Consider the following 14,678-nt stretch of genomic DNA (forward strand, 5'->3'; position numbering starts at 1 on the left):
AGCCACCTGGTGGCCAGGTACAGACCTGCCCCAGTCCCTGCCTTCCCTGGGGCAGTCCCCGCCCGGCTGGCTGCTGGAGACGGAAGCAGTTTCACCTGGGGCTGTGGAAGAGCGCCCGATGTGGGAACCGGAGGCCTGGGGCTCCTCTGGAGGGTGGCCGGCACCCCGGGGGGCCAGAGCAGGTGCGGGAGTGGGGGGCGGGGGACCCAGCCCCAGGGGCTGGTGGAAATCCTGAGGGAGGCAGAGAAGGGAGGCCGGAACTCCAGGGTCCAGAGGGCAAAAGGGGGAGGGATTTCGATTCCTGGTAGTTTTGAGGGAGAGGGGAACCAGGGGATGGGGCTCCTGAGTCCTGGGGAGGATTCTGGAGGTGCAGACTCCAGTCTCAAGGGAGGGGGCCAAGTTCAAAAACTGAGTAAGCTTTAAAAAGAAGCTGAAGAGTGGGCTTCTCAGTCCTGAGATAGTAGGGGCCTAGAGGGCCCACATTTGGGTGCTTGCGGGGCATGAGGCCCAGACTCCCGGGTCTGAGGGAGGAGGGGCTGGGGGTCTGGACTCCTGGGTCCGAGGAAGGAGGGGCTGGGGGCCTGGACTCCAGGGTCTGAGGGAGGAGGTGCTGGGGGTCTGGACTATTGGTCTGAGGGAGGAGGGAGCGGAAGCTGGGACTCCTGCGCCCTCCCAGCCCCTGCTGTCCTGCCCCAGGCCCATCCCTCTCTTCTGTGCTGAATGAGCTCCCCAGTGCTGCTACCCTTCGGTACCGAGGCCCTGGGGTTCTGCCATGGGGGGCATCGGAGGAGGAGGAAGAAAATGGAGACAGGAATATCCAGGCCATCGCAGAAGCTGCCCAAAAGGAGCTGGAGGAGCCCCTCCCCTCCCGGGAACTGCCCTGGCCCCTGCAGGCCCGCCGGGCACACAGGTGAGTCTCCTGTCCCACCTCCCAGCCAGGTGAGGGCCGTCCTCGGGCTTGTTGGCGCTGTGTCTCCTCACTGGGTCGTCCGACTCCCCCTGCTTCTCTTGGCATCTTTCACCCATGCCCATGTCTCTGCTTCTCTGACTCCAAGGAGTCCAGTCTCCCTGACGCTGGGACTCTTCCCTCGGCCGGGTTCACGGTCTCGGTCTCTGCTCAGGCTCTTTCTCCCTGGGCCTGAAATCTGCTCTTTGTGTTTCCTTCTCTACAGTAAGTCTGTCTCTGCCTCCGGACTCGTCCTCCTTTCCCTCCCCGGTCTGCACGATTCGCTGGGCTGGGGAACAATGAACGTGCTGGCGGCTAGGTCAACACTGACAGGTGCCCCCTGCTATCCCAAGCACAGTGTCCTAGCAAACCTTTCGTAAACCTGCTCGGCATAGAGCAGAGTCCTGTGCGTCTTTCCTGAAACAAAGAAGGCACTGGAACTTCGGGCAAGTGGGGGATACCTGTGGGGTACCATGTGTTCCCAGAAACAGCAGAACCTAAGAAGCAGGTGCGAAGCCCTTCTGAGAATGGGGTCGTGTGTCTGGAAATTGTTCTCCAAACCCCATCGTTCTGGGGGTTTAGGGCGGTTTTGTCACACAGCCATGCTTGGTGAAATCTTTGGCCACTAGTGACGGGACCCACCACTCAGCCCTGCTTCTCTCCCTGCAGCTGCGGGAGAGGTTCCCCTAGCAACCAGCCCCCACTCTTAGTTGGGGTCCAAAAACACCTCACTTATTTTACAAAAGACCCATTTATCGCATCACTTAGGGCATCCCAAGGGTTTGCCAGGGCCAGGGATAGAAACCAGATATATATTTATAAATCACAGGATCACACCTTCCTTTTTTCTTTCCCTTTTTACTTTTCCTTTATGACGTTTGCCTACAGAAAAGTGTACGAGGCATTGTGTATACACTGAGAGTGTTCCCATGGTGAGCTCCCAGGCAGACTCCACGGAGGGCAAGAGACACCTCCGTGGGACCCAGAGGCACCCCACGTGCCCCGTATCACCCCCTTTCTCCCCACAGTGTCCCCTCCCAGACTTCTAGGACGAGCTCTCGCTTTCCTGTGGCGCTTTGCCACCGGCGAGTGCGTCCCTACAGGGCAGGCTGCGTGCTTGCCCGGAGCTCTGCGTGGGGATCCCTGCGGTCTGAGTACCCTGCCGGGCTTCTGTGCCTCTTCCTGTTGGCCCAGAGTATCCCCAGTCACCGATATGCTGCCGTTGACTTCCTGGTCCCGCTCTTGTCTTGTTGCTACGTTTGGGTGGTGTCCAGCTGGGGCTGCTGGGCCCTTCCTATTCTGCTCTGAATCTGTTTCCCTACCAGGCAGAGCCATGCCAAGGACCAGGGGGCTCAGAGATCGGGTTCCAGAGGCGAGCAGTGGGCCCTGTGGCTTCGGCGGTCCAAGGAGAAGATGAAGGCGGGCCTGCACACCTTGCAACCCTGGGCGTGGACGCTGAAGAGAATCGGGGGTGCAGTGGGGTTGAGGCTGGTGTCTTGGGGCGGGTCCCACTCCCGGGTCTGAGGGAGGAGGGGCTGGGGGCCTGGACTCCCAGGTCTGAGGGAGGAGGGGCTGGGCTCCTGGACTCTGGGTCTGAAGGAGAAAGAGCTGGGGGTCCTGGGTGTGGAGGAGGAGAGGGCTGGGGTCTGGACTCCCCGGTCTGAGGGAGGAGGGTCTGGGGGCCTGGAGGCCCCAGACTCCGGACTCAGAAAGGAGCCCCAGGCCTCTCTGGCTCCCCCTGCAGGCCAGTTTGGCGCGGGCACGGAGTCCTACTTCTCCCTGCTGCGTTTCCTGCTGCTTCTCAACCTGCTGGCGTCCATACTTAAGGCCTGCATGACGTTGCTTCCCACCTGGCTGGAAGGGACTCCCCCGGGTCCCCCAAGCCCTAACGCCTCCTCACCCTGCGGCTTCTACGACCCCAACCCCCAAAGCCTGGTCGCCTTCCCCACCCATCTCTTCAACCTGCTCTCAGGAGAGGTGCGTCCCTGGGAGAACCCCTCTGAGCCTCAGGGCCCCCCAGTTCTGATCGCCCAACTGTATGGTGCACTTTCCCTTTGCAGGGTTTTCTAGAATGGTCTCCTCTCTTCTATGGGTTCTACCCACCCCGCCCACACCTGGCAGTCACCTACCTGTGCTCTGTCTTTGTCATTGGCCTCTTGGACCTGCTGCTCATCCTCCATCGGTCAGTAACACCAGCCCCCCGGGACCTCAGGGAGCTGGGGAGAGACTAGTGCTGGGAGAAGACCCCTCCCCAAGGATCCAGAGTCTTGCTCTGTGATCCCTTTCTCTTAGTTGGACTTGAAATCACACTTAAAAATGCTTCATACATGCTAAAGACCAGGGACAACGATGGGCTGTTTCTCCTTCCTGGGGCTTAGGGGTTAGGAGGGGAAGGTAAGATAGTAGCCGAGCAAAGTGACCACCTCTTTTCTGGAGGGGCGAGTGCTCTATGGGAAACAAACTGGGGTGGTTCGTTCATTCCCACAAGAAATACGTTTTGAGCCCCTACTATGTGCCGGCCAGTGTTCTAGACAGTGGGCAAAACAGGACAAGAAACAAACCTGACTGAGTCCTGCCTCGGGGGAGCTGACAGTCTACGAGCTGGAGATAGGTGATAAGCAGCCATCCATACATGAGTCAGTGACGGGGCGTGTTAGCAGGTGATCAGGGCTCTGGATGCAGCGGGTGAGGCGGGCTGCTGTCTTATTAGGTGCCCAGGGCCACCTCATTGAGACAAGACCTCTAAACAAAGCCGTTGAGAGGGAGAGGGATCGGTCAAGTAAATACCCGGGCAGAGAGCATCGCAGGCAGAGGGCACAGTCAGAGCGAGGCAGGAGCAGGGTGGTGTGCTGGAGGGCACCCTGGGCAGCCGGTGGGCCCAGGGCAGAGGGGGTGGGGGGAGCCAGTGGAGATGCACCTGCTGTCTGTAAAGGATTTGGAGGCTTTTGGAGGGAGATGGGACTCCCTGCAGGTCCTTGAGCAGAAGATCACCCTGATCTGATTTAGGTTTTATAAAGGATTCCTCCTTTCTGGCTCTGTGGAAGAGAGAGGGAGGGAGGGAGAAGGAGAAGCAAGAAGGGAAGAAGGGAGGGAAGGGGGTAAGGGATGGACAAGCCCGTGGCAGGTGGAATCGTTACAAGGTATGCAATCCAGGCAGGAGACGGTGGCGGCTTGGAGCAGGGTGGTGGCAGTGGCTGATTTTGGGTTTTTCTTCTTTTTAAAAAAAAAAATTGAATTTCTACTCCCCTCTCCCAGCTTTCTTGAGATACAATGGACAGAAATAATATTGTGTAAGCTTAAGGCGTACAAAGTGTTGAACTGATACATTTATATATTGCAACATGATTGCCTCCATCTCTAGCCAGCTTTGGGAGACAGGGGACATCAGGTCGTTTCCGTATCTTGACTACCCCCATATCTTGAATGTGGGGGTGCAGATGTCTCTTTGAGATCCTCTTTTCATTAACCTTGGATACATACCCAGAAGTGGGATTGCTGGGCGATACGGCAGCTCTATTTTTAACTATTTTGGGGGGGGGAGGGAGACCTCCATACTGTTTTCCACAGGGACGCACCAGTTTACGTTCCCAGCAGTGCACGAGGGTTCCCTGCTCTCCACGTCCTCACCAACATGTGTTATGTCTTGCCTTCTTGATGAGAGCCATCCCGACAGGTGGGAGGGGATCGCTCATTGGGGTTTGATGGGCACGTCCCTGCTGACCAGTGATGATGAACACTTACTCAAGCACCCGCTGACCTTCTAGATGTTTGCAGAAAAATGTCTAGTCAGTTTCTCGGCCCCTTGAAAAATTGTTTTTTGCTGTTGGATATTGTCTGTGTTCTTTTTCAATGTTTTTTTCTATTAACCCCACTGTCAGGACTGGCAAAGATTTTCTCCTGTTCCCCAGGCACATTCGTACTCACTCTGTGCGTTGTTTCCCTTGCTGCGCAGCGAATCTGATGCGTGGGGTCGCCCCGCTTGCCCTGTCTGCTTTTGTTGCTTGCGCTCTCGGTGTCCTGTCCAAAAGATCGCCCCCAAGGCAGAGGTCAAGGAGGTCTTCCATCATTTCTGTTTCTAGGACGTTTTTCAGCTTTAGGTCTTACGTTGAGGTGTTGAATCCGTTCCAAGTTATTTTTTGTGAGTGGTGTAAGCGGAAGCGCAGTTTCATTCTTCTGCGTGTGGCTGCCCAGTTTCCTCAGCATTTGTTGAAGGCTGTCCTCCCCTCCCACTGAGTGTGTGGGCTCCCTTGTCAAATATTAGTTGTCTGTGTATTTTTTTTTCATTTAAAAAGTATCTCACATATCCAGAAAAATGCAGAAACCCAAGAACAGAGGTTGGTATGTGACCATCCATATCAAGAAATAATACCTGACCAGCGTCCAGAAGGCCCCTCAAGACCTCAGGTTGCCGCATTTCCCCCTGAATTCCCCCCACCCCATCCTTTCTGTTCACACCATGGACCGCTTCCATCTGTTCTGTCCTTCGTATAAAAGGGAGACTCTGGATATATGCTGAGTAGCGCCCAGAGGGTTCCCTACTGCTTGGAGGTGGGGCACGGAGAGGGTGGGAAGTGAGGACCCACCGGTGTTGAGCCTGCACACCTGGAAGGGCAGCGTTGCAGCCGCCTCGAAGGGGAGAGCTGTAGAGAGAGCCGCGTTGGCGGGGAGTGTGGCTTTGGCGGGTTGATTCCGAAGTGGCCTTTGGACAAACCAAGGGACTGGTGAGTAGGCGGTCGTACACATGGGTTCTGGAGACGGGTCCAGACTGGAGGCGTAGATCTGGGACACACTAGCGTTCGAGCAAGACTGGGAGTTCCTCCAGGGGCGGGACTGTGGTCAAGAAGGAAACCAAGGACTTAGAAAAAGTGGAGTGTCTCCTGATGCCAGGCCTGGGACATCAGATGGAGGTCCCCCTACCTGGGTACACCTCACCGCCCAGGAGCAGAGATGAACGGAGAGAGATATAGAAAGCAACTTTTATGTTAAAAAGCAAGTCAGTGATGTCCGTTCGGGAGCAGTACTATATAGAAAATCAACGGGAGGATATGAGCGAACGCAGCTGTGTTCCAATAAAACTTTATTTACAAAATCTGATGCTGTAGTTTACCACCCCCTGGGGTAGAGAAAGCATGCGGACCCTCATTAAATGGAGCAGTCAGTGAAGGACTGAAGAGGTGACCCGTAGGTAGAGACCAGAAAGAGAAGGAACCATCCAGGTGAGCAACTAAGACCTGGGCATTCCAGGCAGCAGGAACTACACGTGCAAAGGCCCTGTGGTGAGAAGAGGTTTGGAGTATTCTGAGCTATGAAAGGCCAGGAGGAGGAGAAGGTGCAGGGACAGGATTTGAGTTTCAGGAAGTAGGTGGGGTCGAGATCAGGTGCGTGCTGGCTGGCTGTGCTATGAAGGAGCCTAACTTTCAAGGACAAGGAGAAGCTGTGAAATAGGTTTTAAAGGGCAGGACCGTCTAATCTGAATAAAAAGAAGGTTCCACTGGCGCAGAAACAGAATGGATTCAAGAGGGCACAGGTGGAATCAAAGACCAGGGAGCAGGCATCTGTAATTGTCCACTCGGGAGAGGCCGGGGGCTTGCAGCCGGGCGTTGAGCCTCTTGGCCCACTTTTCTCCGTGTTTTCCCCTCTCTGCTTCTCTGTCCCCTCCCTGGGTCTTTGCCCCACCCCTTGGAGATCTCCCCTCCTTTCTCTGGGCCTTCCTCCTCCACCCCCTTCTCTAGACTTCTCTGACCCCTCTCTCTAGACCTCTTGCCTTCGTTTTACTGTCCCCCTTTCTCTGAATCCTACCCCCTTTGGGCTCTCAGCCTCCCTTCTAAATGTGTCTCTCCCCAAGGTCTTTGTCTTTCTCACTCTGGGTCCCTGCGCACCTTTCTCTGGAGCTCTGTCGCTATCTGCTGGGTATCTGTCTTCCCGAGTCCGCTGAATCTCTCTCTCTCTCGGTCTCTGACTCTTTCTCTGCTAGGTGGCAGCTCACCCAACGCTCAAGTTCCTCGGGTTCATTTCCCCGTGAGTCCCATGAGAGGGGTGCCCCCGCACCCCTGCGAAGGGCTGACCCTCCACACCCCGTCTCCTGGCTCTCCCCTCCCTTAGCTCCGTGTCAGGACTCAAACAGACGCTGTTGGCCGAGTCAGGGGCTCTGACCAGCTTCAGCCACCGGGTGTTCACCGCCTGGGACTTCGGCCTCTGTGGGGATGTGCACGCGCGGCTGCGCCAGCGCAGCATCCTCTACGAGTTGCAGGTGCGCTTAGGGATGGGGTGTGCAAGCAGGTAGGGAGAGGGGGCGGGGCCAAGAGCGTGGGCGGGGCTCAGGGCGCCGGGTGGAGCTTTCTTGTAAGGAGGCGGGCCTTGGGACGTAAGACGGCAATAGGGATACCTGATGACAAAGGGTCTAGGAAAGAGCGAGCGGCGGCGTGGGGGGCGGTTGAGGGGGAAGGGGCGGGGCCGGAAGCTCCTCCGTGCAGGCGAAGAGATAGGCGTGGCCAGAAGGAGCTTGATAGAGCTGGAATTCCGTACAGGGCATGCGTGCTGGGCGGGGCCTCAGGGAGCGGGGCGTGAGGGGGGCAGGATACGGAGCACAGGTCCAGGCCTCAGGGGGCGGGGCTTGTGCTGGGCGTGGCCTCAGGGGGCGGCGCGTGGGAGGACAGGATGTGGAGCGCTAGCTCAGCCTTCAGGGGGCGGGGCTTAGGGATACTGGGTGGGGCCTTGAAGGGGCGGGGTGTGGAGTGCTGGGGCGTGGCCTGTGGTGTGGTGTGCTGGAGGGGGGCTGTGGAGGGGCGGGGCCGGGAGATCTAAATTGTCCCCTAGAGGACCAAGGAGGCACTGGGACAAGAATTGTAGAACTCCTTAGAGGGGTGTTGCTGTATCAGTTCAGGTTGACAGAAGGCCTCTGTAGGGCCTGGGGGAATTGAGCCCAAATGGACATCTTTCCTGGCCTCAGGTGGAGCTGGAGGAAGCTGTGGTGCAGCGCCAGGCTGCGGTGCGGACCCTGGGCCAGCAAGCCCGGGTGTGGTCTGTGCGCATCCTGCTCAATCTGCTGGTGATTGCACTCCTGGGAGCAGCCTTCTATGGAGTCTACTGGGCTACAGGGGCCACTGTGGATCTGCAGGTGTGGAGGGTCCTGGGGGAGAAGGGTCCTGTGGTTCCAGCACTTACATTTCCAAGGTTAAAAGGGACTGAAGTCTATAATTCCTGGGATCTTAGGAAGAGGGATGGGGTGTACGTTTGGACCTTGGACTTTGGGATGCTGGAGGAAGAGGCTGGGGGAGGATGTTCAGCAAGGTTCTGAAGGACCAGAACCCTAGGGTCTCTTTGCTTGGTCCCTCTCTCCCAGGAGATGTCCCTTGTCCAGGAGATGCCCCTGCTCAAGCTTGGGGTGGATTACCTTCCATCCATCTTCATCTCTGGGGTCAACTTCTTGCTGCCACCTGTGTTCAAGCTCATTGCCCCACTGGAGGGCTACACCAGGAGCCGCCAGATTGTTTTTATCCTGCTCAGGTTCTAGCCTTTGGGGGTGTGCTGGGGATGATGGCAGGGCTGGCCTGAAGGACACTGGCTCTAGTACATATGGCACGGAAATCCCCGGAATTCTGGACCCAGTGAGATCTGGATTCAAATCCCGATTCTTGTTCACAGAGCTTAGGTTTCTTCATCTGTGAAGTGGGGAGAACCGTGTGTTCCACACTGTTGCGGGCAGCGGGTTTCGGGTGAGCACTGGTCAGTGCTGATTCCTTTTCCCTTCCCCTTGCCAGGACCGTGTTTCTCCGCCTGGCCTCCCTGCTAGTTCTGCTCTTCTCTCTCTGGAATCAGATCACTTGCCAGGGCAAGGCTGAGGCTGAGGAGTGCAAAACCTGTGGCTACAATTACAAGGAACTACCGGTGAGGAGAGGGGCCTTGAATCCTGGGTCTCTGAGGGCCCAGACTCCAGGTCTGAGAGGAAGGAGGAGTTTAAGGTGCTAGAACACCCTCCCATTGAGGACAAGGGTACAGATGGTAAAAACAAAAATAAAACAAAAAAACTGAGGCCCCCCGCCCCCGCCCCAGAGAAAGGATTGTTAGGATCTCACACGCTTGTGATTTGGAGACCTGGATGCTTGCGTCTCCAGGTGCCAGGGTCCTGAGGTCTTCCTGACCCATGACTTCCTTCCTCAGTGCTGGGAGACTCGGCTGGGGCAGGAGATGTACAAACTCCTGCTCTTTGATCTACTGACTGGCCTGGCTGTCACGCTGCTCATCCAGTTTCCTCGGAAGTGAGAGCCCCGCCCCTCACAGTGCCCCCCCCCCCCTCCCTCGCCCCGCCTCTGCTCCGTCTCTTTGCCCTTTGCCCGCAGACCCCTCCCCCCCATTACCTAGTTACTTCCCTCTGCCCCCGCCCCTACCTCTAGCCCTCTGGGGTCGACCTCTGGACACACCCACTCCAGGATTTTGAAAGCTCCACGCCTATTCGATATCTTGACTTCCGATTGGTGGGCGGGGCGGCGGAGGCGGGGCAATACGGGCCACCAGGCCTCTGACTCGGCCCCGCCCTGCCCCGCCCTGCCCCGCCCCCAGACTGCTCTGCGGCCTCTGTCCCGGGGCGCTGGGTCGTGTGGTGGGAACCCAGGAGTTCCAGGTGCCCGACGAGGTGCTCGGGCTCATCTACGCGCAGACGGTGGTCTGGGTAGGGAGTTTTTTCTGCCCTTTACTACCTCTGTTCAACACGGCCAAGTTCCTGCTACTTTTCTATTTGAAGAAGGTGAGGAGTGTGGTGGATTCCTGGGTCCTGGAGGAGGATGGAAGCAACGGTCCCTAACTACTAGATCCCCAACTATTAGAGGAGGGGTCTGGAGGACAGACTCCTAGATGTGGGAGAAGGAGTTTAGGGCGTCTTGTCCGTCCAAGGGAAGAGGGGACCCAGACTCCCGGGTCTGATGGCAGCAAAAGACTAGAGCCTTGTGGTTTCTGACTGAGAAGGGGCCAGGACTCCTGGGTGATTAAAAAGGACAGGCTAGGACTCACAGTCCTGTGTCTCCTTCTCTCCACAGTTCACCCTTTTCTCCACCTGCTCCCCGGCCTCCCGCACTTTTCGGGCTTCCGCAGTGAATTTCTTTTTCCCCTTGGTCCTTCTCCTGGGTCTGGCCATCTCCGCTGTTCCCGTGCTTTATAGCCTTTTCCTGTAAGTGTGAGAGGCGCCTGCCCCCACCCCCTCCACCCTCATCCAGGATTCTGAATCGCCGCCATCCTTGAACACTGCCTGTCTCTGCGCTCTTCAGGATCCCACCTTCCAAGCTGTGCGGTCCATTCCGAGGGCAGTCGTCCATCTGGGCCCACATCCCTGAGTCTATTTACACCCTGCCGCAGACTGTCCAGGACTTTCTCTTTTTCCTGGGGACCCAGGCTTTTGCTGTGCCTCTTCTGTTAATCTCCAGGTGAGGGAGCCCAGACTCCTGGGTTTGAGTTTGTGTGCCCTGGGGGCCCCACTGCCTGTTTCCAAGGGAGGAGGGGGCTGGGTCCTGGACTCCTGGGTCTGAGGGAGGAGGAGGCTGGGGTCTGGACTCCTGGGTCTGAGGGAGAAGGGAGCTGGGGGGCCTGGACTCCTGGGTCTGTGGGAGGAGGGAACTGGGGGTTCCACACTCCTGGGTCTGAGGGAGGAGGGGGGTGGGGGGGGGTCCGGACTTCTGGGTCTGAGGGAGGAGGAGGAGGGCCCTGGGAGCTCTGGATTCCTGGGTCTGAGGGAGGAGGAGGGAGCTGGGGGACCAGGGTCTCCTGGGTCTGAGGGAGGTGGGGCTGGGGGTCCGGATCCCTGGTTTCTAAGGAGCCATTACCTTGAAGATACTCCAAGAGCGTTCTGGCTTCCATTTGTCTCCTCTAGCATCCTGATGGCATATACCTTGGCCTTGGCTAACTCTTACGGACGTCTCATCTCTGAGCTCAAACGCCAGATAGAGACGGTGAGCCAGACTGGGTTCGTGGGAAGAGGTCCTGGTTATGGAAAGAAGTAGGGGGGAAGGTCTGTCTCACCTCTACTTCTCTTTACCCTTTACTCAGGAGGCGCGGAATAAGGTCTTCCTGGCACAGCGCGCCGTGGCCCTGAGCTCGGCCAGAGGGGCTCTCTGACCTCCCCAGCCTCCCTTTTTAAGTCTCCGGCACGTCGTCTCTAAGAGGAGAGAACTGGACAAGACCCCAAGCCCTCACAGCCCTGGAATTCGGAGATTTCCGGGGCCGTGGAGCTCCCCCACCCTGCCAAGTCCCTCACTCTCCGGCAAACCTCCTTCTTGCATCAATAAAGGCAGCTCAGGCTGCAGAGCACTCCTCGTAACTTGCATCCTGAGGCTCGCGCTGGGGGGCGGGTGAAGAGCAGGACACAGGCCAATCAAATGTAGAAGCCTCGAGAGGACCGGACGCGCATACCAGCCAATCAGCTGCCGCGTCCGGTAGCTTCGGGGCGGGGACACGTGATGGGCTCGGACGCTTGATAAGAGGCGGTCGCTAGGCTACGCCAACCCCAAATTCGACATCTCAGCCAATAAGCTGTCGCTACGGACTGGGGGGGCGTGGCAGTCAGCCCAGGACCAATCCGTGACTGCGGCAGGAACCACAGGGAGGGTCATCCTCTCGCCAATAGGAAGTACTCGGAGGCGGGCCTGCCAGTCGGCGGACGGCTGAGACGCCATGAATATCTTGCCCAAGAAGAGTTGGCACGTCCGGAACAAGGACAATGTGGCCCGCGTGCGGCGTGACGAGGCTCAGGCCCGGGAGGAGGAGAAAGAGCGGGAGCGAAGGGTGCTGCTTGCTCAGCAGGAGGTAAGCCCCGAGTACGGTCGGGCGGGACTCCCGGGCCGAGCGCGCAGGCGTGTGAGGAGGGGCCGGAAGGGGGGTGGCGCGCAGGCGCGCTGCGTCCCGTGAGACCGGCGGGGCTGGGCGCGGCTGAAAGCGCCGGGCTCCACCTGCGCGGCCCCCGCCTCCCCATCTCCCCGGGCCAACCCCTCACCCGCTGCGGGGGCCCCACCTGCGCCTCCCCCTTGCCCAGGTTTTCCCCCACTCGCGTCGTTCGCGAGGCGAGAGTGCCTGGCACTGGAGGGGCTGGTGAAAAAAGGAATCCTTGCGCAGTTCAAGGAAACTCGGTTCCGTTTAGTTTGCCTGCGCAACCTCCCTGTTGAGCGCCTACTGTATGTTCGCAGAGCGCCTGACCTGCGGCCTCTCAAGCACCATTCGTGGTTGGAGGGGCAATGTCCCGCCTGTGCAGAGAACGGGGATGGCTTCCGAAGGGCCACGACGGAGGGGCGAGCTCCCTGCCGTCCCCCCGGGGCTTACGGTGCAACTGCTAATCTCTAGTTTGCAGTCCTTTGTCCAGTCGGGCCCGGAGGTGGTCTGCGTTCTTAAAGTTCGCTTTTGTCAGTAGCGATTGCTCGTCGTCTCCGGGGCGGTGACTGGGAGCCCTACCTGTAGTTCCGGTCGCCCGCTCCCCTGTTTTGGGCTGCCTTCACAGCTGTTTTGATCGTGTCCCCTGAGCCTGGGACCCTTCTGGTTGACCGAGCGGCAGCGTACAGGCCCAGGTGTCGCCTCCTTCCCCTGTCTCCCCGGTCCTTGTACTCTGCCTTACAGCCCCCAGCACCAGCACTGGGGCTCCCTCAGACGGACTCTCAGAACCCGTCTCCCAGTTCTTGGAGTCCCGTCTAGGTTCTGAGTGCTCAGCCTGTAACTTTCTTTTCCCAGGCCCGCACAGAATTCCTGCGGAAGAAAGCCAGGCACCGGAGCTCACTCCCTGAGCTCGAACCAGCAGAGGCGGGAGCCCTGGGTTCTGGCCCTGTGGATCTATTTCGGGAGCTGCTGGAGGAAGGGAAGGGGGTGACCAGAGGCAATAAAGAGTACGAGGAAGAAAAGCGACTGGAGAAAGTAAGCTGGCCCCCCACCTAGTGAGTCCTGGGTGGAGCGTGGGGGTTACTGACGGGAATAGAGTTGGGGGGCGGTGACGAGATGAGCTCAGTATGGAACACTGCACTCAGGAGCGTGGGTTATTGCCATCCAGGCCTGCGAGGGGCTTGGAAGTGGGTGCTGGAACCCCCTCCCCGCCCAGCTATGGGACTGTTAGGTACAGACCCCTTGACGGGACAGGGCCCTCTAGGGGTTGGGGGAGGGTTACGGAGATCTTTCAGTGTCCATCACCTCGCCTGCTGTCAGGGATTCCTACCAAACCCTGATCTTGCCTTTGTTGTGCCTCCCTCCTTTACTTTGCGAGCTGCTTTCAGGTGTGTCTTCACATTATCTCCCCAGAGTTGCAGCCTCAGAACGCTAAAGCGGCTGTACCTCGTCCTTCCCCGATGCTTGCTACTGCCCAGGGCATGAGCCCCACCTGTCCTTAACACATGGCTGGGCTGGCTCACGCTGGTTCTGCCTGTCCAGGAGCCTCAGGTGTCCTGTGGTCGCGTGGAGGGCTCCCCGAGGGGACATCCTCACCTCCCTAGTTTCTGTCCCCTCAGGAGAGGCAGGAGAAAGCTCTGGGCATCCTGACGTACCTGGGCCAGAGTGCAGCGGAAGCCCAGACTCAGCCACCTTGGTACCAGCTCCCCCCGGGGCGAGGGGCCCCCCAGCCTGGCCCAGGTCCAGATGAGAAGATCAAGAACCGCTTGGACCCTCTTCGGGAGATGGAGAAGCATTTGCGGAGGAAGCGGCGGCACAGCGGAGAGGATGGCGGCCGCAGCATGAAGGGGAAGGGGGTGCCCGAGAAGCAGCGGCCAGAGGGGTAAGCAAGCTGGGCGGGCCAGTGGGCTCGAGGACTGGGGCTGCACGGCTGAGGGGCCGCTCTCCACATGCAGTTTCGGGACCCTGACACGGCAAGCTTGCTTTCCTGAGATCCCCAGGCAATGTTCAGTGCGGAGTGGCTGGTGGCTTCTGGGGAGACACTGCAGGTACAGGACACCTAGCCTCGTTTCGAGGTTTTTTTGGTGTTTCCATGCAGAATAGTGGTTAGACCCCAGAAAGCTTTAGGTCTCGGGGGGTTTTGAGTTTGAGAGCCATGGGGTCAGCAGGTTTGTGTCCCCAGCAGGACAAACCCCTGAGCAGACAGTTGGGTCGTCCACAGAAGGGGAAACTGAGGCTTGGGTGTGTTGTTTCAGCTGATTAACAGGGAGCTTTCTGGATCTGGAGAGGGACTGACTGTAAAGGGGGTGATGGGATCCTTGTGGGCAGCATGAAGCCAGCTTCCCACCCCCAGGCCTCACGGGCCAGAATGTCTGCTGCGAGGCGGGGGTTGGGGAGTGTTCCAGGGGCTGTGAACTTCCTGACCTCTTTTCCCCCAGGCCCCCATCCCTGGACCAGCTTCGAGCTGAACGTCTTCGGCGGGAAGCAACGGAACGGGCTCGTGCAGAGGCCCTGCTGGCCCGAGTCCAGGGCACAGCCCCCCAGGAGGACCAGCCTGAAGAGGAGGCCGATGAACGGCGGAGGCGGTACAACTCCCAGTTCAACCCCCAGTGGGCCCGGCGTCCCGCCAGCAAGACCCAAGTGCTCACTGACTCCTGGGGGGAGAGGAGAGGCCGTAGCTGCCAGCCGTCATATAAAACTATTTATTCATAAATATTTTCCAAAATGAAAATAGGTTTACCAAAAAATGTCCCTCACTGGGGAGGGGAGGAGAGGGCAGCCCTCGCCCCCGGGGCCCCCAGGGTGGGGCTGCTTCCTGGGGGAGAGGGCTGCCCCTGGCCTGGGGCCTCCCCCAGTCTTCCAGGGCAGGGCCCTCGCCTGGGCA

General features: G+C 58.7%; 2 protein-coding genes across 2 annotated transcripts; both read left to right on the top strand.

The window, feature by feature from the left end:
- Positions 1-109: 109 nt before the first annotated feature.
- Positions 110-11,244, top strand: LOC111139558 (transmembrane channel like 4). The gene is made up of 15 exons (XM_022491870.1): positions 110-182; positions 697-910; positions 2,272-2,417; positions 2,691-2,923; positions 3,007-3,128; positions 7,049-7,196; positions 7,896-8,063; positions 8,289-8,452; positions 8,707-8,833; positions 9,107-9,204; positions 9,506-9,689; positions 9,979-10,109; positions 10,207-10,362; positions 10,806-10,884; positions 10,982-11,244. Exons 1-15 carry the CDS (start codon positions 119-121, stop codon positions 11,048-11,050), a joined length of 2,103 nt encoding a protein of 700 aa, XP_022347578.1. The 5' UTR covers positions 110-118; the 3' UTR covers positions 11,051-11,244.
- A 99-nt stretch (positions 11,245-11,343) lies between these two features.
- LOC111139562 (leukocyte receptor cluster member 1) lies at positions 11,344-14,675 on the top strand. The gene is made up of 4 exons (XM_022491878.1): positions 11,344-11,737; positions 12,650-12,829; positions 13,414-13,676; positions 14,233-14,675. The coding sequence occupies exons 1-4, from the start codon at positions 11,606-11,608 to the stop codon at positions 14,504-14,506; spliced, it is 849 nt and encodes a 282-aa protein (XP_022347586.1). The 5' UTR covers positions 11,344-11,605; the 3' UTR covers positions 14,507-14,675.
- Positions 14,676-14,678: the final 3 nt, after the last annotated feature.

Source organism: Enhydra lutris, unplaced genomic scaffold, assembly GCF_002288905.1.
Source record: "Enhydra lutris kenyoni isolate GAN:26980312 unplaced genomic scaffold, ASM228890v2 scaffoldscaffold111, whole genome shotgun sequence".
NCBI classification, from domain to species: domain Eukaryota; kingdom Metazoa; phylum Chordata; class Mammalia; order Carnivora; family Mustelidae; genus Enhydra; species Enhydra lutris.

Coding starts and splice junctions, on each gene's coding strand:
- LOC111139558 (XM_022491870.1), top strand. CDS start 119: ATGTGGGAACCGGAGGCCTGGGGCTCCTCTGGAGGGTGGCCGGCACCC. Junction 3,129..7,048: donor CTGCTGCTCATCCTCCATCG/GTCAGTAACACC, acceptor CCCCTCCCTTAG/CTCCGTGTCAGGACTCAAAC. Junction 10,363..10,805: donor CCTCTTCTGTTAATCTCCAG/GTGAGGGAGCCC, acceptor TGTCTCCTCTAG/CATCCTGATGGCATATACCT.
- LOC111139562 (XM_022491878.1), top strand. CDS start 11,606: ATGAATATCTTGCCCAAGAAGAGTTGGCACGTCCGGAACAAGGACAAT. Junction 11,738..12,649: donor TGCTGCTTGCTCAGCAGGAG/GTAAGCCCCGAG, acceptor TTCTTTTCCCAG/GCCCGCACAGAATTCCTGCG. Junction 12,830..13,413: donor AAGAAAAGCGACTGGAGAAA/GTAAGCTGGCCC, acceptor CTGTCCCCTCAG/GAGAGGCAGGAGAAAGCTCT.